At 38.8% G+C, this 23,190-nt stretch overlaps 1 protein-coding gene and 1 non-coding gene across 8 annotated transcripts in view; one reads left to right on the top strand and one right to left on the bottom strand.

Moving 5' to 3' along the window:
• NEK10 (NIMA related kinase 10) overlaps window positions 1-23,190 on the top strand; it is a 227,445-nt gene that overhangs the window by 124,772 nt on the left and 79,483 nt on the right. For all 7 annotated transcript variants that reach the window (XM_046002046.1, XM_046002044.1, XM_046002042.1 and 4 more), the window contains 2 exons: window positions 10,741-10,870; window positions 11,410-11,480. In XM_046002046.1, the coding sequence (XP_045858002.1) occupies window positions 10,741-10,870; window positions 11,410-11,480 (201 nt within the window). The remainder of the gene's footprint in view (window positions 1-10,740; window positions 10,871-11,409; window positions 11,481-23,190) is intronic.
• On the bottom strand, window positions 6,122-6,225 carry LOC123941089. Its single transcript, XR_006818181.1, has one exon. It is a non-coding gene; the product is annotated as a U6 spliceosomal RNA (small nuclear RNA).

The following is a 23,190-nucleotide window of genomic DNA, read 5'->3' as shown; positions in this document are numbered from 1 at the left end:
TTTTCACCGAGAGAGGTAAGAGTTCTTGGCCTATTTGACTTTGACTTGAACAGGTCAAAGGTCAAATAGTCCTTTGGTTGTCCAGTCAGACATCTGTCTTCAGGATTCAGAAATATGACGGTCCCCTCTTCACTACCACATCTGCTGTGATGCCCGTTTTTTTCCTAACTTATGGACACAGTCCTCATGAAAGGTGCTGTGAAATAAATAAAGAATGCTGATGGTGATGATGGTACTTTGCATTTGTACAGCACATAGGATTTTTCCTGACACTTGCACATAAGTATCTCCTGAGCAGATTCTGTGCTGCAGTAAATTGCAGTGTCATATAAAATGATCTGAAATCAGTTGTGCTACCTGCCCAGGTAATGGGGAAATGAAAATTGAGTCTAACTTGACTTTTCATTTTCCAGTTAAAACATCACATCAGTTAAAGGCAGATCGACAGTCACACTGGTATTCATAGTTCCTATTGCATAAGACAACATCGATCTATTCAGTCTTTGTACTATCTTGAGTTTTAGAAGCATTACATATAAATGTTTCCCCGGTTTAAAGAAGTATTGCATTAGTCAGTGAAACGATGGGTCAGTTTTAAAAGTCATTACTGCTCATTCATGGAAAGTATATTGATGAAGATACCCAATGAGTGTCTTGCCATTCTAACTTATAAAATGCTGCTTAGGGGCCTAAATCATACATCTCCCTGAACCCAATCCAAGGTGACCCAATGCGAAGGTTTGGCATTTAGGAACCAGTCTTGGCCTACCTCGACCTTGGAACTAATGAGGCTATTGTCATAGTCCGGTGTATTTATTATTTAACTAAATCATTTATAGATAAGATATGTTCATTGGGCCTGGATTTAATATTTCATATATTCATGTGTTTTGTACTTTAAAAGAACTTTCAAATCATTGATTTCATTGGTGTTAAGATACATTAATACATGTCTCCATGTAACACGAGAGAAATGTGGTACTTTTTGAGAAATGTCCCAAATGCCATATAAATATAGTGCTTCATTATTTTTATAAAGTAAGTGAAGAAAACCGTACTTAATATGTAAATGGCTTTTGGTATGCCTTTCTATAAGAAGGATGACTTAAACAGAAATAACAGAGAGTACACAAATAACATTCCAACTAGGGTTGCCAGATAAAATACAGGATGCCAAATAAAATTTGAATTCCAGATAAGCAACAAGGAGTTTTTCAGTTTGTGTCCCAGGTATTGTATTTTTTTAATATAAATTTGTCCCAAATAATGCATTATTTTAGTAGTTCACATTTAACTGACTGTCTTGGATTTTTATTGGCTAAAACTGCCAATCCTAGATGCAATGTAGGAGCAAGCAGGCCCTAAAATTTGTGATAAAGATTTTCTTCAGGCATAGTATATTATTCCATGGTTCCTGACTGTGTCATCCAATTCTCTTTCCTCCCTATAAGAAGTCTGTGTTTAGAACATTATTGGAACTGTTTAGGTATCAAATCTGTTTATCTGCTTAATGGCAGCAGGCTTCTATGAATGGAGAAATTTCTGTGATATGAGAGTTCAGAACCTCTGAGGATAAGACTTTAAGTGACTGTTAATAACAAGAATGCTGTTACCCATTGCCTATCCTCAACTGTGGATCTCATAGGCATAAATTAATATATTCCAAACTGTTCTAGTATCTTCTCCCACACCTGTTCCCCCTGTATCTGTGTTAATGATACTGATACCCACTCCGTCATTCAAGCCAGACACTTAAAAGCCTGGAAATGAAGGGTCTTCCCTTCTCTTATACTCCTTCTCACATCCAGTCAATCCTGTGGAATTCCTTTTCTCCCTGTTTCCTTGGCTTTCACATTAGTGGCAGCTCCCCCAGTCTCTGTCTCCCCTTCAGCTCACTCCCTTCACCCTTGCATAGTGGGAAACACACTGGGCTGATGAGAATGCCCTTTCACTGCTGTGACTAGACCATATTCTACCTATGCCTGCAGGGACTTAATAAGCAAGGTCTTATAGAAAAAAAAAAAATCCGAACATGGAAGGATCTTGCAAATGCATTCATCATTCTGCCTAGAGTGCTTTTTGCTAAGCACTGCTTATCTCACTGAGTATCTGAGTATCACATTGCTCATCCTCCAGAAAATGCCCCTAGCCACTTGTTTCCTCTGGGTTCTCCCAACTTCCCTCATTTCTGTTCAGTCTTGTTGATTCCCATCCCACCATAGTGATGGGTTTTTGAGCTATTTCTCAGGAACATTTACCCACCTCTAGCAATGATAAATGTGCACACACACCCACCCACCCACACACACACACACTTGTGTGGGTACATCCTCTTTATCCATACTATTATTGCTAAATGTTTTATATTGAATCATTCTAAGATAGAGCATAATTCACTTTTCAGCCTCAACAAACTATAATTATTGGCCTATACATTTAATTATGTCACTTCAGGTCAGATTTTTGTCCTCACGAATTCATAGGGACTTTGCCTCTTCAGTGAGCAAATAGTGGATCTTGTGTTCCCAGACAGATAGTTTATATTCTTTTAAAATTTACATTTTTGTTTCTTTTTCTCTTAACAATGATGAATTCATTCTCTTTCTCCGTCTTCTTTAAGGCAGTCTAGGGAGATGAAAGTTTGATGGCCAGAACCTGAGAACTAAATGTACTTTTTTAATAGACTTAGAATTAATATATTGCAGTGGGATGCAAAAATCCCTTTCTATTCTTACCCAGTGAAGCAAATATTATTGGGTTAATTATTTCAATACAAGAGACTTATCTCTAAACATTTAGCCTTAACTGTGTCCTAAACAACTCAAGAGTCTTTTATTAGTAATTTCTAATATTTGTTAGGCAAAATTTTCTTTTACGATGTCTCTCAACACCACTTCTAAGATGCGATATCATTATCTTGCCAATGAGATACGTTCTCAATAATAGCTTTTCAATTTCTCTAAAAATTCTAATTTCTTCTCCAATTTCACATGCCTTTCAACAAATGAATCTCCCTCAGCTCTAGAATTTCTTTCTGCTCATTAGTGCTATATACAAGCTCATTCTTATGAACTCACAGTTGTCACGTATTGTAAGTTTATCTTCTGTGTCAAGTGCTAGCCTTTGACAGGTTAAGTTTATCTACAGGTCACTAGTGTGATAATGGTGGACACACCAGGAACTGCGGATATATCTGAAGTGGCAGATGCTGTGGAAACACTGGATCTTGAGATGGAAAAGTTTCAGTGGGATGCAGAGTAGCCAGCCCCAAGTTTCTCAGATCAAGAAAAAGTTCTCATGCTCCCATACATGTGCGTACCCTCTCTCTCTCACACACACACACACACACACACACACACACATCTTTAAAAACCAAAGGAATGTTTGACATGCAAATGGAAGCAGAAATGGAAATAGAAAAATAAAAAGAAATGTTTGCATCAGGAGGTAATATTGGGGCAAAAATAGTCACAGGTCCCACCAGGAATTATGAAGTAAACAGACCCCGGGGTTTAAGATGGCTCCCTGGGGCTAACTATCTCCCTGGTACAGAAGCTCTGGCCTTTCTCCGCAGAGATACCTTGGCCCTTTTGCTACACCTCAGAAACAGCCCTTGAAATTCAAAAGGGACACGTGGGTGGCTTTGGTTAAGTGGCCAACTCTTGATTTTAGCTTGGGTCATGATATCAGGGTTTTGAAATCAGGCCCATGTAGGGCTCCGTGATGGGTGTGGGGCTTGCTTCAGGCTCGCTCTCTCCCTCTGCCGCCCGCCCTCCACCCCCAGCCAAAAAAAGAAATTTCAGAAAATGTGAGGGTTATTGATATTGGTTGGGTTCTCAGCACTGCTTGGTAAAATAGACAAATCATTCAGAGTCCAGGACTTCATCCTAAGAATTAGTGGTTTGTAACAGAACTACCGTGTGATGAGGTATGTGTGCCTGAGGGGCTTGTGGCTGTCGGTTAGATCTGGAAATTGTCCACATATAGTTTTAATGGAAGACTTAGGTGTGAAAGAAATTATTCAAGGAGAGAGTGAAGAGTGAGAAGAAAAACATCATTTAGCACCTGGATGAAAGACAAAAGTGCCATTATATGGGAACTGAGAGGACAGAGGGACTACCCTTTCTAATATTGCAGCCAGCCTGCCCCCATCCGCTCCCGACTCTTTATTCTAATCCAGGTTTTCCACTTCCTATAGCATTTACCATCTACTAAAATACTGTGTAATATAATTTACTTTTTAATCATTGTGTTGTGCTTTTTATCTTCCCTGCTCCCTGTTTCTTACTGGAAGGCAAGCTCCATGAGGGCCAGTGCTTTTGTTGATGTATTCTAAGCAGGTAGAACAGTGCCTGGTACTCCGGAGCAGTTTATTGAATAAATGAAGAAAATAGTGTCTCAACAAGTAAGTTTTAGTTGATAGTGTCAAAAATTGATGGGACGTCACCTAAAACAAGTGAGGCAGTTAGTAATTCACTGGTGCCCTAAGGGAAAACCCTACCAATGGCAAGATAGGAACAGATGCTGGAGTAGAGTTGGGTTGAATGATGGTGGGTGAGGAAGTGAGAGGGCCAACAGGAATTACTCTTTCAAAAGACTTTGCTTGGAACGGAAGAAAAAAGTGGTACTCACAGGAGGACTTGGGGTCAAGGAAGGATTTTACATTATTTGTTTTTGTGGTTTTTCATGATTGAGACTCACAGGACAATGGCAGAACGTGATTTATTCCCTGGAAGTGGTGAAGGGATCAGCTTTCTGTTAGGGGAAGGTCACTTTAGTGGTTGTGGAGAGGGTGGCCTAGAGCTGGAGAGACTAGGTTTAAGGACCCAGCTGGGCCACTACTATCAGAGAGGATGGGAGGGCTGTTATCCCTGACATGCCTGGGTCTCTTCTCCACTGGCTGTCATTGACCACCATTCCGTCCCCTCTGCCCTGCTCTTCTGCTTCAACCCCCCAGAATGCCTTCTGAAATTAGCAGTCTCCTCTTAGTCTCTCTGAAATTTTACCTCCTGGATTTAGGTGGAAACTAGTTTTCTGAAGGTCCTGTGATGGTGTTTGGAGATAGGCCTTGAAGTACTTGGTTTAGATGAGGTCAGGAAGATGGGGCCCTCACGAGGTCATCTTATAAGAATATCAGTCACCCTCAGCACAGCCCTTCCTCCACCTCCCAGCCACGTGAGGATACAGCAGGAAGGTGGCCATCTGCAGGCCAGGAAGAGGACCCTTATGGGGGGACAAAATTGGCTAGTACCTTGATCTTAGACTTCCCAGCTTTCTGAATTGTGAGAAATAAATTCCTTTTTACTCTTGCTTAAAACATTCCATCTATGGTCTTTTGTTATGGTACCTCAAACTGACTAATACATGATTCTATTTATTTTGCTGCTCAAATTGTTCCACATTTGGTCACTGGGAGCACTTTAGGTTTTATTCTGTGTCCCTTTGACATAACCTTATCTTTAGAAGTTTTTTTTTTCTTTTGAACCCTAACTTCCTGGCAATACAAGATTCTCCAGGCTCGTATATAGTGTATATATCCTCCCCCGTCCTAGAACCAGGCATTTCTCCAAGGAGTCCTGATTCTTTTTATTAAAGAATGGTATTAAAAACCAAGATCTGGGGACACCTGGGTGGCTCGAGAGAGAGAGAGAGAGAGAGAAAGAAAGAAAGAAAGAAAAAAAGAAAAGAAAAGAAAGAACCAACCAAGATCTGGTGCTAAGAGTGTTCATTGCTACTGGGATGTTGTCATTTCTAGGCCCCTTCAGCTGTCAGAGCAAGGAGATATATGTATATGTGTGTACTAACCTGTGTATATACAGCTATCTAAACTATTTCTATATGCAACCATAGTTATCAATAATAGGCTAAACATGAGTTCAGGGTGTTGTCTCCAACTCTATTTTAATACCCGCGGTAGAGTACATCTAACCACTTTTTTCCTCGCTTGTCTGTAGAGTCCCTCTCCAACAGTGAGAAATCTGGCTTTTGCTAACTGCTAATTCCAGAATAGATATACAGCAGGATCAGAATTTTTACTCTTTACCCCTAGAGGAAACAGCTTTTGACTAAAGGATAGTCCTAATGTACAGTACTTTTTTCTATCCTATCATCTCCCTGTTTCCAAAGCATGGAATGCTTCACAAATTTGCATGTCATCCTTGTGCAGATGTCAGGCTAATCTTCACTCCATCCTTCTAATTTTAGTACACATGCTGGAGTGAGCCCAGTAATCAAAACCTTAACAAACATGATAATATGACGATTGCAAGAAAGAAGAATATACTTACCTAAATACAAAAACCTTTTGACATCTGTTATCTAATTTCGTTAACTTTGGCCTGTTTAAAGGAAAAAAGATCCCCCTCCAAATGTACATAAATCATCATATTGTTAAATTACTTAAAAGTTATCAAAATACTCATGTTTTAAAATGTTTAAAAGACATCAAGTTTCACTGTTTTTCTTGTTTACCTCACTTAGTAAATAAGAATATTTGACAATTAGCAACTTAATTGTTTTTTTTTTAAGATTTTATATATTTATTTGACAGAGAGAGAGAGGTCACAAGTAGACAGAGGCAGGCAGAGAGAGGGAGAGAGCGGGAAGTAGGCTCCCTGCTGAGCAGAGAGCCCTATGTGGGCCTTGATTCCAGGACCCTGGGATCATGACCTGAGCCAAAGGCAGAGAGAGGCTTAACCCACAGAGCCACCAGGCACCCAACTTAATTGTTTATATATCAGTGAAGGTTTAGTGGTAGAATTTTAAGATCTAAATAAAAATTAAATTAAGCAGCCTTCCAACCTCATTGTTCTTCTGCCTTATTTTCACTGTCAGTAAGTTATGATTTTATAAAGCAAAGGTCGTGTTTAGTGTCCACCTCCATCGCAAAGGCTGTTGATTATGAGTTATGTTTACTTATTTATTAAAATATTTATAATAAATACACATTGTCCCTTACCATCCACTTAACTCTTTCCTACCCCTGGTTTCACTTAAAATTTTTTCCAGCACTGTTGAAGGATTATTAACAGTTAAAAACTGTATGTAGTTAAGTTGTACAATGTGATGTTTCAGTGTACTTACACATTGTGAAATAATTACCACAATCAAGCTAAGTAACATACCCATCACCTCACATAGTTACTTCTTTTTTAAAGTTTTATTTTATTTAAATTCAATTACATAGTTACCTCTTTGTGTGAATGATGAGAATACTTGTGATCTGCTTTTAACAAATTTCAAGTCTATAATACATTGTTTTATATTAGATACAATACCATGTCGTATATTATATCAGCAATAATAAAAATAAATACTTTCTTTTAACTGACAACGGATTAATTCTTACACACTTAATTGTAAATATTTTAACCTTTGCCAAAGGAACCCCTATTTTTGTTTAGTATCACCTAAGTTATGTTTTATTTTATCACTAAAAGATTTTGGATGACTGGATCACATAGGAATAACCATTTTTAAAATACAGAATAATGTTCTTGTTTGGAAAAAAGAAAACCCATTTTAAATTGTGTGTGTGTATACTATTGAACTTCTTTCCTTTAAATGAAGCATTGCTAGCTATAAATCTCTGTATTTTTATAAATGTGGATGGGCTCACCTTAAGCAGAGAAATTGGAAAGACAACAAATTATTTTTCAAGTGTTTTCTAAATAATAACCACCAAAAAACTTATATGATATTTGTAAGTTGTAATTGAATCAGTGACTTTAGTCCTATTTCCCAAAGGCTGGGTTCTTTTGAAGGTGAAAAAACGTTAAGTAGATTTTCTCATAGAACCTGCACTAGTTTTCTAAGGCTGCCATAACAAAAATACCACAGACCAGGTGGCGGTGGCTTAAATTTATTTTCTCACACTTCCAAAGGCTGCAAGTCCAAGATCAAAGTGTAGGTCAGTTTAGTCTCCTCTGAGGCCCAGATTCCACCCTTTTGTTGCATCTTCACATGGTTGTCCTTCTGTACATGCTAATGGTGTCTCTTCCTCTTCTTGCAAGGACACTGGTCATATTGGATTAGGGCCCATCATAGTGGCATCTTCTCAACTTAATCATCTCATACCAAATATCTTTAAAATACGATCACATTCTGAAGTAGTGGGTTGGGAACTTCAACATACGAATTTTGGGGGGACTTCCAGCCGTAACAGAACATTTTGTTGTGGCTTCTAGAAGTCAGGCTCTGTATTCTGTTTGTCATTGCTTTTGGTTTTAATTATGTAATTCTTACCTTAGAGGATAGTTGAAATTTATCCTGGAAGAAAAATGCTAGTTGGCAACTGCGTTGTTTGTCTTTAATTTCCCTTTCTTATTCTTTTTCGGAGAAGTAATTCTTGGTCTTTTTTCAGGGGCTCGTGCACAGCTTTGAAAATCTGATGAAAGCTATTATATCATTTAGCTTTGACAAACTGCCTCAAAACTCAGTGGCTTAATACAATAAACTTTTTTTTTTTTTTTTTAATCAATACACTGTGTGTTGGCGAATTGGGCTGGTCCCGGTGAGGATTGCTGATCAGTGCCTTGGATGAGATCAGTATGCATTGTGGTCACCTGGTTTCCAATGGCTTCACTCACATGTCTTATGGTTGACTGTCTATATGTCCTGGTGGTGGAGGTAATTGGTCATATATTATCATCATCCAGCAGGCAGACCTGGGCTGAGTCACCTGGTTGTGTTCGTAGGGTTTTCAATAGCAGGAAGGAGGAAAAAGCCCCAAAGAGTAAGTTTAAGTTTCTCCTTGTATCACTTTCGTTGGTATCTTCTTGGCCAAGGCAAGTCATATCAAGTCCAGATTCAACGTGTAGAGAAATAGACTCCAGCGCTTGATGGCAATTGCAAAGCCACAGTGCAAAGGGGCACACCTGTGGGAATGAGAGGAGTTTGTGGTCTCCACGGAGAAGGAGGAGGAGGTGAAGTGAGGAGAAAAATCAACTGAGTAAACTCTGTTGTTACAAGTGTTTTCCCCCAGGCGGAGTCATTATTTTTTCAGAAGAAATGAAGGCTCTCCTCCAAAGAAATACAGTTGCTGGCTGTTGAGAGTGAAAGCGTACCAGGAACAGGAAATGGAAAAAGGGTCTGAGGGGAAATGGGTAGAACACTCATAGCATCTGCTTCATGAGCTTTTGGAAATGTGAAACAAATCCTCTGAGTTCTCCGTAGATTAAAACCTGAGAAATTTGCCTGTGGGGAAATAAAGACCTTTTTTTAATTTTTCTGTACAGGACATTATTTTTTGTGAAGGCATTTTTTGAATGTGAACAGTTGACCAGGTGACAACAGGAGATACTTTTTTATACAGTTAAAAAGAACAGAGCTCTGGAAATTTCATTCCCAATTCCCCCATTGCCATATTATTGAACTCAAAATACCAAAAATGAAATGCTCAGCTGAGAGACCTAGAAATCATACTTTTCCTCTGCAAACACGTAATGTAAATCTAAAATCAGGAATTCATAATCTCACAAAAAGAGCAACTCTTTGATTATTCCTGATAGTCACCATTGATTATGTCTACTTTAATCATTCTAATATCAATTTGTCAGTTTCTTTGTACCTTAATCCACCATCAAAGTTAACTCTTAATCCCTCCTCTATTTATGTAGAGGGCTGAGCATAGTCCTAAATACACCATAGAATGAATTGCTAAACTATTTAATTTAGGATGTGTGGGTATTAAAAGCCTTCAACCCTTGGCTGAGTTTCATTCTACAAATATGATAGAGGAAACTTACGTTACTCCAAAATATCCAAGGGAACTTCACTTGCCTCCACATTAAAAAAACAAACAAACAAACAAACAACAAAAGGTGTCAAATCCATAAATTCTCATGGCTTAAGTTTATTTAGAAGCTGACAGCTTCCATGCCCAGATTGGAAAGGGAATTTCAGAAGACATGAACCTGATGGATGTTGTCATTTTCTGCAATGTATTTAGATTTGGTCTTCTTCCTGCCTCTTAGGCTAGAGTTGAGTAGCAAAGGAGAGAGGACTGTATCAGTCCGTTTTTCCCATAATAATGCTGATTAACAAGTTACAAAAATTTTGGTGGCATTCAACAATAAGCATTTATTGTCAGACTCACAGGTCTAGGTCTTCTTCAGGCTGTAGATTTATGCATCATCTGGGTTAGATCTACTTCATGTATCTTCTGCTGGACCCAAGCTGGTGGGAGAGCAGTCACTGGCATATGTCTTCTCTTGGTAATGCACAGAATCTCCTAGAAGGACAAATGAAAGCACTCAATATTTGTTAAGACAAAGGCTCTGGTGTGGTTCACTGACATTTCCATATTCCATTGGCCAAAGCAACACAAAACAAAACCAGAGGCAGGTGTGGATAATGCATACTGCTCACCAAGAGGCCATTGTAAGAGTGAGATGCACGAAATCTCCAGAATGGTAAAGAACTGGGGCCAACAATTCCATCTACCACAGAGGGGTAATTGTTTCTGGAAATAAAAACTTCCTTGGAAAATTAATGGGCAATATTTATATGGCTCATTGATATTTAGTGCTTAAAATGGAATTGCATGATTGTGTTTCTTGATTCATCTGAGTCTGGGAGAATTCAAAGATACTTTCTATAATAAGTTTACTTGAATCAGTGAGGAAGCATTTCAGTTCTTTTTTCTCATATCTCCAAGTATTGCTTGAAAATTGGACTCTTTTTCTGTGCCGATTTCTTCTCCCTTTTTCAGTATCTATTAACACCCTTATTTTAATTCAGCCCCGAGGTACTGAAGAGTGAGCCGTATGGGGAGAAGGCTGATGTCTGGGCAGCCGGCTGCATCCTTTATCAGATGGCAACTCTGAATCCCCCCTTCTATAGCACCAACATGCTCTCTCTGGCTACAAAAGTAAGCACTGTTGGGAGACAAAAGGGTCTTGTGTTGCTAAAAATGCCATTCCTTTTCTTCCTAAACAGAACATTTGTGATTTTTATAAAACCGTCAATTAAAAGCAGGCACATTGTTTTATTGGCCACATGATCCAGTTCATTTTTCCCCCTTTCTTCTAAATATACATCATGTACTATGGCGCATTCCCCCTATAATTGTCTTCATTTATCATAGAAAATTATACAAATAAATATATCAAATTACTTTTGGTCTTTTATTTTTAATTGTGGTTTGGACTGCCTGCAATCAGCACTTGATATTATCCTACACTCATTTATTGGGGATCTGAGGCTAACTTTAACTCAGTTTGAAGAATACAATCTGTGCTCAAGAGCTGCTTAATTGATGTTAATTTTTTATTTGTTGGGATGTTTTTGTTTCTGATTAAAATTTGTGCATGCTTATAATGCTCATTGAGCAGCTTTCATGTTGTGGCCAAGTATTGTACATACTAATGGCCTCTTTACGTCCATCACGCTGGTCTGTCTGTTTTGCAGATAGTGGAGGCGGTATATGAACCGGTGCCAGAAGGCATCTACTCTGAGAGAGTGACAGATACCATCAGCAGGTAATCATTCTCACCATTTCAAACCCTTCGGGACTATCAAGAAATACTTCTCATCTCTACAGATTTACTGTGTAAATATTCATGAAGAGGAAGGGCTCCCAAATAATCCAAACCTAGAAAAATATTTGTGCATCACCAGTAATGGTGACCATCTGGAAGCCACTGAAGTGTGTCCAAGAGGAAGTGGTATATGCACTTGAAATATGTAGCCATTAGAATGATTATTCAGAAGGCTTTGTATCAACCTGTGAAACAAAGACGATAAGAAGCTTAGTAAAGCAAACAGGATGTAGAGCTGTTTGTAACTATGATAAAAACTGTAAATACATGCATGAATGTCAGAAAAGACTAGACAAGGACATTGGAAACTAAAGAAGACCATGTTAGATGATAATATTGCAAGCACTTTTTCATTTCTATTTTTAAATTGGTCATGTTATGTTGTATAATAATTTTTCAAAGAAAGTCAGAAAGAAGTGCTCCAGCCATCAATATAGTAGGAGTTTAATGAAAGTCATTTCCTGTTGCACTCACAGAATTCTGACTTCACGGGGCTTGTCACAGCTGACTTGTCACCCTTCTCTCCCACTTGCCTTCTGCTCCCTCGCTGCCAGCCACAGGGAGCTCCCTGCGAGTCCTGGCATGTGCCTGCCTCTGGTCCTTTATCCTTCTCTTCCCTTTTCTCTGACTTCTCTTCCCTCTGGTACATGCATGGCACAGGCCCCCACTTCCTTTGTGTCTCTGCTGTTATTTCCCATCATCAGGGAGCCCGTTCTGATCCCCCACAGCCTCTCCACTTTTTTGCCCCCTTGCCTGCTTTCTAAAGCTTGCAGCACCCATCTCCCAACATGGTAGACACCTGTGTGTGCGTGTGTGTATGTATGTGTGCTTGCGCACGCGTGCACACGCCCGCAGACCTGTTTCTTTATTGCCTGTCTTGTCCCCACCAGAAGGAAAACTCTACAAGAGCTCAGACTTTTCCAATCTGGTTCATAGTTCTCCAGTGCCCAGAGCAGTGCCTGGGCAAGATCAACCCTTAACGAGTACTGGTTGTATAAATAAATGACTTGTTTTCCGACTGGTTGTTATTTCTATATCAACACATGCTCTTAAGTTGGCTCAAGATTACTTCCCTGCCCCATAGAGCTGAGTCAATTCCTTATTATAGAAATCCCAGAGTCATCCAGATAGAATACCTATCCATTCTCCTGCCCATTTCCCTATAAATTTGGTTCTGTATCTTTCTTGGCACTTAGCACCACCTCTGATGGAATGTAAGAGATACTTTCCCTTCACTTTCTCCTCCCAGCTCATCGTTTTGCATTAATAGGTACTCCTCACAGTTTGTAGAGTTGTATCTTGAATCTTTCCTTGCTCAGCACTATGCTGTCCTCTACAGTTCTAAGGGCCCTAGGCCCCGCCAGGGCTGAGTTTTACTAACTGCAGATTCTGAGCAAACATTTGACCCTTCTTTCTGCATCTCTATTCCCTCATCCAGTTAGGCTGGTATAATAATTATACCAGGTAACTGTGAAAATCACTTAGCATAAAGCTTGTTGAATGGTAAATCTTTTTTTTTTTTTTCATTTTATTTATTTTTTCAGCGTAACAGTATTCATTCTTTTTGCACAACACCCAGTGCTCCATGCAAAACGTGCCCTCCCCATTACCCACCACCTGTTCCCCCAACCTCCCACCCCTGACCCTTCAAAACCCTCAGGTTGCCCCAACCTCCCACCCCTGACCCTTCAAAACCCTCAGGTTGTTTTTCAGAGTCCATAGTCTCTTATGGTTCGCCTCCCCTCCCCAATGTCCATAGCCCGCTCCCCCTCTCCCAATCCCACTTCCCCCCAGCAACCCCCAGTTTGTTTTGTGAGATTAAGAGTCATTTATGGTTTGTCTCCCTCCCAATCCCATCTTGTTTCATTTAAAAGAATAAATAAAAGAATGAATGGTAAATCTTAAGCAATACTGGCAGTTGTCATTGTTAATATTAGGAGAAATGAGCTGAAACCCCTTTTCGAATAATCTGAATTCTGCATATATTAGATCATGCCCTGTTGCTAATGAATTCAAAAAAAATGTATTTAAATTGCTCCTCTCCATGATTTGGACCTGTTCTCTGCTGTTTGTTTTCTGGAGGGTGACTCAAAAATTCAAGAAGTCTCCAGAGATGTCAAGACAAGAATACCAGATTTACTCATTTAATTTCTTCTTTTCATAGGTATTTGAGCACCACAAAGAGTAGGGGAGGGGTGGCACAGTGAAAATATACAGAGACATTATTCTGATTTTGTGGCACTGGGCAAACAGGACCTTAATTTGCTTCTGACAGGCTCCCTGGCTATTGGTATCCATGTGCCTGGGGCTAACAAGTTGGTGGAGGAGTCAGGTACCAAAATCACATGGAAAGGTTAAGAATGTCAGTAGATTCTGGAATCAGCTGGGTTTTAATCCCTATTCTTCCACCTATCCCCCTTTCTCATCTGTGATGTACGGGTAGCAATAGTAACCACTCACCGGGTAGTTCTGAAGATTCAATAAGATAATGCTTTCAGTGCTTTTAGCATGGTACCCAGCACTTAGTGAACCCTCAATAAAATTAGATATTATTATTAATAATAGTAGTGTTACTATTTATGGAATTAAGCATAGAAACTAAATTATGATAGACTCGATGAAGAATGGTAAAGGGATCAATGAGTGATTCCAGAAGGACTTGGCCTACTCTAGGGACTTTAGGAAGTTTCTATGAAGAAAGAGCCTATATCTGAGACCTGAACAACCATTAATCCTCAAATAGTAAAGAGTAGAGGAAGCGTTTCATAGACCAACATAGAGCTTATTAGTTTGAGGAACTAAAAGAAGTTGGAGATGTAGCATGTTAAGTCAGGGAGAGAATAACCAAAATGATTAGGGCCTGGGGAGGCTGATGGGGCCAGATTGACTAGGTCTGACAGGCCCCTTTGAGTGTTTTTGATTTTTTTTCATGAGTATTGAGGAGAAAACTTAAGGTTATTTACATGTGGGATATAGAGAAAATTTCTTCTGTAACAAAGATCACCCTCGCTGCTTTGTGGAGAATAGACAGCAGGGAATGGGGGCAGGAGGCGAAACAGGTCCAGCTGTCCACCAAGACGTGATGGCAGGTCTGACTGGAGTGGTGGTATTGTTGATGGAAAGAAATGGAGCTGTTTCCATGGTGGCTTGGCAGTTGAGTTAACAAGTTTGGGGGTACAAGCATGAAAATGGAATGACACTGAAAATGTGAAAACAATTGGGTTTATTCTGTGGAACTTCAGAAAGTGGAGCCAAGACCATGGAGTGGAGTTCCAAGGAGGCTCAGGTCAGTTTGTCATTAGAAGTGTGTGTCAGAATTGTAGATACCCAAATGAGGCAGACTGCTGGGGGGATAGTGAGTTCCCTGTCACCAGAATGTTTAAGAGTATGAATGATCACTACTAGGGGACTCTAGATTAAATATTTGTTAGGATGCCTTTTTTTTTTTTTTAAGATTTTATTTATTTGAGAGACAGCCCAAGAGAGAGTGATAATAAGCAGGGTTTGGAGTAGGGAGGGGCAGAGGCAGAGGGAGAAGCAGACTCCCCACTGAGCAGGGAACCCAACGTGGGGCTCAATTCCAAGACCCTGGGATCATGACCTGAGCTGAAGGCAGACACTTAACCAACTGAGCCAGCAAGGCACCCCTGTAAGGGCACTTTCAATTCAAAATAACTAAGATGCCATAAGTAAGAACTGACAATTTTATTTTAATTTTATAACTGATTATACATGAAGATGACCGTGCATTCTATAGCAGATGTGGTTTTCACTTAAGGTTTTTCAAGACTCATTGTCTGGGTTCACATCACAAAGTTTTTATCTTTAGAAAATTTGACATAAAATCAAATTCAGTCATGAATTTTATGCAGTTACATATTTAATTTGCTTTGGATTTTTAATCTTTAAAAATTAAGTTCCAAAAGAATAAGGAAGCAAATTTAATCTTCTATTTTCTTAGTTTCCTGTTTTCTTTGGAAAATTGATGCAAGGAATACATAAAGGCAAAAATAGTCTTAATGATCATTTATGACTCAGCAAATCTCAGGCTCAGAGCTGATTACCAGTAACATGATAGAGCCTTTGAAATGCAAGAGAGCCTCCATGGGCAAGTTCACGAGACTCATTTTTAATTTCACACCTGGTGTTTCTAGTTACATGATCTTCTTGCTTGTTTTGCTTTTGTATCTTCTCATTTTCACCTTCTACGCCCTGTCTTGGGTAGAGCGCATGCGGTTGTGTGTCTCACATGCAATCTCCTTCCTTTTTCTTGTTCGTTCATGTGGTGTATCAGCACATTCTGTCACTGGAACTTTCTTTCCTAGCAGGCTTTTGCACTGGGAGAATAACTTAGCAACCCTGAAGAGTCTGGGGCAGAAAATAAATCCATTTTGTTGCTCTGCCCAGTACCAGCATTACTATTTTTACCTTCCAGTACCCTGTTCAGAGAATATTGTCTGTTTACTTTCTAAAAGAGAAGAACATTTCCTTTTATGCACAAAATCTTCTAATTGCCTTACATCTCTCTATCTGTGCCTGGTTGCAGAAGCCGTCTGGTGCTTTGTTTCAGAGGCAGTTATGATGACTAGCACAGTTAATGTTTTCAGCTAGTTCTAAGGGCAAGTGGATCTTTACATTTTTCACCCAACCTTCAGTTCTTTGGTTTTCTCTTTTTTTAAAAATTTCCCCAAAGTAAATTTAACATGTTCCATTTTGTAAATTTATAGTGTACAGTGTGTCACTTCGATATATTTATATATTGTAATACGATTGCCAATGAAGCAATATTCATCACATTACATAATTATATTACAATATCATTGGCTGTATTCATTATTCAGTGCGTTAGATCTCCATTATTTGTTTACGACTCATTACAAGTTTGTATCCTTAGACACTATCATTCTTATCCCCCCACTGCTCATGTCCTGGTAAACACGATTTGTTCTCCATTTTTTAATAGGTCTGATTTTTCTAGATTCCATATAAGTGTTATCATACAGTACTTGTCTTTCTGTGGCATACCTCACTTAACACAATGTGCTCGAGTTCCATGTATATTGTCAAAAATGGGACTCTATCTTCCTTTCTCCTGGCTGGTAATATCCCCGTGTATACACGTACCACCTCTTTTCTATTCATTCGTATGAGGGTGGGCATTTGGCTCTCCATATCTTGACTATTGTGTATAATGCTGCGATAAACATGGGAATGCAGATACCTCATTGAAATTCTGTTTTCTTTGCTGTTGGGTGTATTCCCAGAAGCAGAATTGCTGGGTCATATGGTAGGTCTATTTTTTAATATTTTAAAGGAATCTCCATATTGGTTTTCATAGTGGTTGGACCAGTTTACATTCTCACCAGCAATGTGTGTATATTCCCTTTTCACTGAATCTTCACGATCATCTGTTACCTCTTTTCCTTTTGATGATAGCCATCCTAACAGGTGTAAGGTGATTCATTGTGGTTTTTACTTGCATCTTTTTTTTTTTTTTTTAAGATTTATTTATTTGAGAGAGAGAGCGGGCTCAAGGGAGAGGGAGAGAGAATCTGAGGCAAACTCCACGCGGAGTGCCGAGACCAACGCAGGGCTTGATCTCGTGACCGTGAGATGATGACCTGAGCCAAAAACAAGAGTCCGCTACTTGACCAGCAGTCACCTATGTGCCCCTGTTTGCATCATCTTGATGATTAGTGATGTTGAGCATCTTTTCATGTGCCTTTTGGCCATTTTGAAGGCCTCTTTGGAAAAATATCTATTGTGTTTGGCCCATTTTTAAGCAAATTATTTGTTTAAGTGTTATTATATTGTGTTTAGTTCTTTATGTGTTTTGTATAGTAACCCCTTCTCTGATATGTGGTTTGTAAAAATTTTCTCTGCTTATAGGCTGCTGTTTCATTTTGTTAACGGAGTAGCAAAAGCTGTGCAGAAGCTTTTGAGTTTGCTGTAGTCCTAGTCCCATTTGTTGTTTCTTGCTTTCGTGTTTGTGCTTTTGGCATCACATTCAAAAAATCATTGCCAAGATCAATATCAGGAAGCTTCTTCCTTCCCTTTCTTCTTTCAAGAATTTTTTTTTTTTTTTTTTTTTAGATTTACTTGACAGAGATCACAAGTAGGCAGAGAGACAGGCAGAGGGCAGGGGTGGGGGCGGGGGGGGGGGGGAAGAAGGCTCCCCGCCAAGCAGAGAGCCGGATGCGGGGCTGGATCCCAGGACCCTGAGATCACGACCAGCGCAGAAGGCAGAGGCTTTAACCCACTGAGCCAAGAGTTTTAGGATATCAATTCTTAGGTTTAAGTCTCTGATGGATTTGAGTTAATTTTTGTGGGTGGTGTGAGATGGGGGCCACTTGCTTTGCTTTGCATATACTTCAGTTTTCCCAGCCCCGTTTGTTGAAGAGCTTGTCTTTCCTCCAGTGGTTGTTCTTGGTTTCATTGTCAAATATTCATTGACTGGATATGCTGGGATTTAGTTTTGGACCCTCTATGCCCTTCCATTGGTCTATGGATCTGTTTTTGTGCCAGTACCATAGTGTTTTTATTAGTATGGTTTTGTAGTATAGTTTAAAATCAGGACGTGTGATACCTCCCTCCAGCTTTAGTCTTTTTTTCTCAGGATTGCTTTGGCTATTCAGGGTCCTTTGTGGTTCCACACAAATTTTAGGATTGTTTCTTCTATTTCTGTGAAGAATGCCTTTGGTATTTTTATGGGAATTGCATTAAATCTGTAGATCTTTTGGGTAGTATGGCCATTTTAACAATACTTATTCCTCCAAAACATGAATACAAAATGTGTTTCCATTTGTTTGTGTCTTCTTCAGTTTCTTTTAGCCAAGTCTTACAGTTTTTGTTGTATAGATCTTTCACTTCCTTGGTTAAATTTATTCCCAAGTATCTTATCATTTTTGATGCCATTGCCATTTAGATAGTTTTCTTTATTTCTTTTTCCAGTGCTTCATCATTAGTATTAAAAGAATGCCACTGATTTCTGTAAGTTGATTTTGTAACCTGCCACTTTCCCGAAATCATTGATTAATTCCAACAGTCTTTTTGATTGACTCTTTGGGATTTTTTATATGTGAGATTATATCATTAGTAAATAGAGAAATTTTTACTTCTTTCTTCCAGATTTGGATGCCTTTTATTTCTTTGTTTTGTTCTAGTTAAGACTTTTCCAATTCTATACTAAATAGGAATGATGAGAGTAGGGAACCTTGCCTTGCTCGTGATCTCAGAGGAAACACTTTCAATTTTTCTCCATTCAGTATAATGTGACCTGTGGGTTTGCCATATTTTGACTTTTTTATGTTGAGATATGTTCCTTCTATACCCAATCTGTAAAGGATTTTTTATCATAAAGCGATTTTGTATTTTGTCAAATATTTTTTCTGTATGTATTGAGATGATCATATAGTTTTAATCTCTCATTTTACTGATGTGACAAATTACATGTTTGTGTGTGTTGACTCCTCCTATAGCCCAGGGATGAATCCCACTTGGTCATAGTGCTTAATCCTTTTAATGCATTCTTGAATTTGTTTCCTAATATTTGGTTGAGAATTTTTCATCTATATTCATCAGGAATATTTGTCTGTAATTTTCTCTTGTGTCTTTATCTGGTTTTGCTATCAAGACAATGCTGGTTTTATAAATGAGTTTGGAAGTGTTCCCTTCTCCTCAATATTTTTAAAGAGTCTTAAGAGGACTGGTGTTAATTCATCTTTAAATGTTTTGTAGAGGGGTGCCTGGGTGGCTAAGTGGGTTAAAGCCTCTGCTTTCAGCTCATGATCCCAGGGTCCTGGGATCCAGCCCCGCATCGGGCTCTCTGCTCAGCAGGGAGCCTGCTTCCTCCTCTCTTTCTCTGCCTGCCTCTCTGCTTACTTGTGATTTCTCTCTGTCAAATACATAAATAAAATCTTTAAAAAAGTAGTAATAAATGTTTAGTAGAATTCACCAGTGAAGCTCTCTGGTCCTGGAGTGTCCTGTGTTGAGAGTTTTACTGACTCAATCTCTTGAGTCATGATTGGTGTGTCCAAATTTTCTATTTTTCCTGATTCAGTCTTGGTAGATTGTGTGTTTCTAGAAATTTATCCATTTCTTGTCTATATTTTTGTAGTATCAGCTGTGATGCCTCCTTTTTCATTTCTAAATTTGAGTCTTCTCTCTTTTTCCTTAGCTTACCTAAAGATTTGTCCATTTGTTTTTTCAAAGCACCAGCTTTTAGTTCATTGATTCTTCCTATTGCTTTTCTGGACTTCACTTAATTTACTTAATTTATTTATACTCTGTTATTATTTCCTTCTCTCTCCTAATTTTGAGTTTAATTTGTTCCTCTCTTTCTAGTTCCTTGAAGTCTAAAGTTAGGTTGTTTATTTGAGATCTTTCTAATTTCTGAATATATGTGTTTATTGCTATGGGCTCTTAAAACAGCCCACAAAATTTGATATGTTACATTTTCCATTTTTTAATTTGTTTCAAAGAATTTTTTATTTCCCTATTGATTTTTTCTTTGACCCATAGGTTATTTAGAAATGCATTGTTTAGTTTCCACAAATTTAAAATCTTCTTACTTTCCTTTTGTTGATTTCTAATTTCACATCATTGTAGTAGAGAAGATAGTTGGTATGATGTCAGTCTTCTTAAATTTGCTGAAATTAGTTTCATGGCCTCTTATGTGATCTGTTCTGGAAAATATTCCATGTGTGCTTGAGAAAAATGTGTGTCCTGCTGCTATTGGATAGAATGTTTTATATATATATATGTTTTATATGTATATATGTATATGTTTATATGTTTTATATGTATATATGTATATGTATATATGTTTTTATATATTTATATATTATAATATATATGTTATATATACATATATATGTAATATATATAAATATATATATTATATATAACACTTTAAAACAAATGAACTGATATGTATATCATATATATCATATATGATATATATATGATATATATATATATTTATATATCATATATATACTGATATATATATATACCAGTTCATTTGTTTTAAAGTGTTGTTAATTCCAGTGTTTCTTTGTTGATTTTTTTGTCTGGATGACCTATCCATTGCTGATAGGGTGCTGAAGCCCTCCACTATTATTGTATTGTTTTTTTTCTCCTCTAAGATCTGTTAATATTTGCTTGGGGTGCCTGGGGGGCTCAGTCGTTAAGCATCGGCCTTTGGCTCATGTCATGATCCCAAGTCCTGGGATCTAACCCCATGCTGGGCTTCCTGCTGTGGGGGGTGGGGGGGGGAGCCTGCTTGTCCCTCTCCCACTCCACCTGCTTCCCTCTCTCACTGTGTCTCTCTCTGTCAAATACATAAATAAAATCTTTAAAAAAAAGGAATTTCGGGGCGCCTGGGTGGCTCAGCGGGTTAAGGCCTCTGCCTTCGGCTCAGGTCATGATCCCAGAGTCCTGGGATCGAGCCCCGCATCAGGCTCTCTGCTTGGCTGGGAGCCTGCTTCCTCCTCTCTCTCTCTCTCTGCCCGCCTCTCTGCCTACTTGTAATCTCTATCTGTCAAATAAATAAATCTTTAAAAAAAAAAAAATAAATAAATAAAAAAAAGGAATTTCTCTGAAATATCTAAGCAGGGATGTATTTCAGAGAGTTGAGACTAAATTAGACCTTATGGAAAGAGATGTTTCTGGAAAAGTTTGTGGCCAAATATTTGGGGTATATCTTTTGGGAGAGATAAATTCTTTTTTTTTTTTTTTTTTAAAGATTTTATTTACCCATTTGACAGAGATCACAAGTAGACAGAGAGGCAGGCAGAGAGAGGAAAGGAAGCAGGCTCCCCGCTGAGCAGAGAGCCCGATGTGGGGCTCGACCCCAGGACCCTGGGATCATGACCTGAGCCGAAGGCAGAGGCTTCAACCTACTGAGCCACCCAGGCGCCCCCCATGGGACAGATAAATTCTTAGATGTTAGCCTAAGTTCGTTCATTCATTCATTCATCTGCTGAGTACCTATAGGACACAGATTCCATTTTACATGCTGAGGAGATCACAGTGAAGGTGACATATGTCTGTGCTCTCAAGAAATTTCTGGTTTCTAGTGGTGAAATGGATCATTGCAATACAATATTATAGTAATTTAAGGACTTAAATGTAATGAGGATATAAAAAAAAGGGTTGATAAGTCATTTGAGGGTGATCTAAGAAGTCTTCCTAATGGAGACTTGGAAAAAAGTGGATTTTTGGCAAGCAGATAGGGATGGGATCTGGAAAAGGGCAGATATTATTGGCAAATGCTAATATTATCTTTAATCAGTTTAAATATCTGCAGACTAAGACTTTAGTCCAGTGCACTAATGAAAGGCTTAGATGCTGGTTGTTGTTTTTTTTTTCCCCCTCCCATGGCAGTCATAAGCAACGCTAGGTCAACCAACCATTTTTATCAGCTTTAATTACTTTTGCTAATTAAGTGAGGGTGGATAAAGAAACCAATTTAATTAGAAGGTGAAATTCAACATTTTAGTTTCTTTCATGTTTATGAACTAAAACAAGAAATTTGAATACAAATATGTCACTGGCACAGACGTTCAGCTTCACGTGCTATGACCAATGCTCAGGGCTCCCATACTCAAAACAGTCCTGGGCTTAGGGGTTAAGACTCTGTATTCGAAGTCATGAAATCCTTATATTCTGTGTTTTGGAAATGAAGTCTGATGATACAAGAAGCATGTATGTTTGGGGCTTGGAAGTCTCAGTTACTGTGAGGTCCCTCCAACTTCTTACCTCTCTGACATAGATTCTCAACTGTCTGCTCCTGGCCCCGTGGCCCCTCCCTGGTATGGTGATTGTGTCTGTCACCAGGGAAGGCCTGTGTTCCATCTTCACCCTCCTCCCCTATGGGTTTGTGAATGCAGACAAGGAGAGGATCAGGGTGCAGTATGTACCCTGCTGAATCTTGAGGTGAGGCAAAAAGGAAGCCATCTTTAACCAGGCTGGTAGCACCAGGGTGCACTCAGTGGGTGGCTTAGTGGGGCCTCTTGCCCACCTCCAATCCAGGTACCAAGAGCATCATGATGACATGGAGTTTGCAATCACTTGGGAGTCTCCTTATCTACCATGATTTAGGACACTGGTCTATGGGAGGGGAGATTGACTTCCTCACTCTGGGCTGGAGCCCCACACTTTCATTTTCTACTGGGCACCCCCAGAATTATGTAGCTGGCCTTGTCTTTCTTTGTTATAAATGCATAGACTGAACTTCATTAAATATGAATTCAGCAGATGGGTAAGTACATCTCATAACCATAGTGCAAACCCACTGCCTTAGAGAGAAATAACATAAAGATTAAGCATGAGACGATAATGTCTAAGATATGTATATTTTACTCATAATCAAGTAAAAAACAAAGAGTAATCAGCAAATTAACAAGTTAGAGTCTTATTTTGACTTCTGTGGTGAATAGTTCTCAAATCTTTCCTGGAGACATCAGTGTAGGTGAGAGTTGTGTGAACTATAGGTCACTAAATCAAATACAAAAAGTGAAAATTAGATCCTTTTTTCAAAGTCCAAATAAGTTCAAGTTTATTAAGAAGCAAATGACTTCAGTAAAGTTGCATATTTTGAATTTGAAAAATAGACAAAATATTGCTGTGCCTGGGTGGCTCAGCTAGT

Source organism: Meles meles, chromosome 4 (genome assembly GCF_922984935.1).
Source record: "Meles meles chromosome 4, mMelMel3.1 paternal haplotype, whole genome shotgun sequence".
NCBI lineage: Eukaryota > Metazoa > Chordata > Mammalia > Carnivora > Mustelidae > Meles > Meles meles.
Note: the sequence above shows the minus strand (reverse complement) of the source record. Positions and strands in the feature narration are given on the sequence as shown.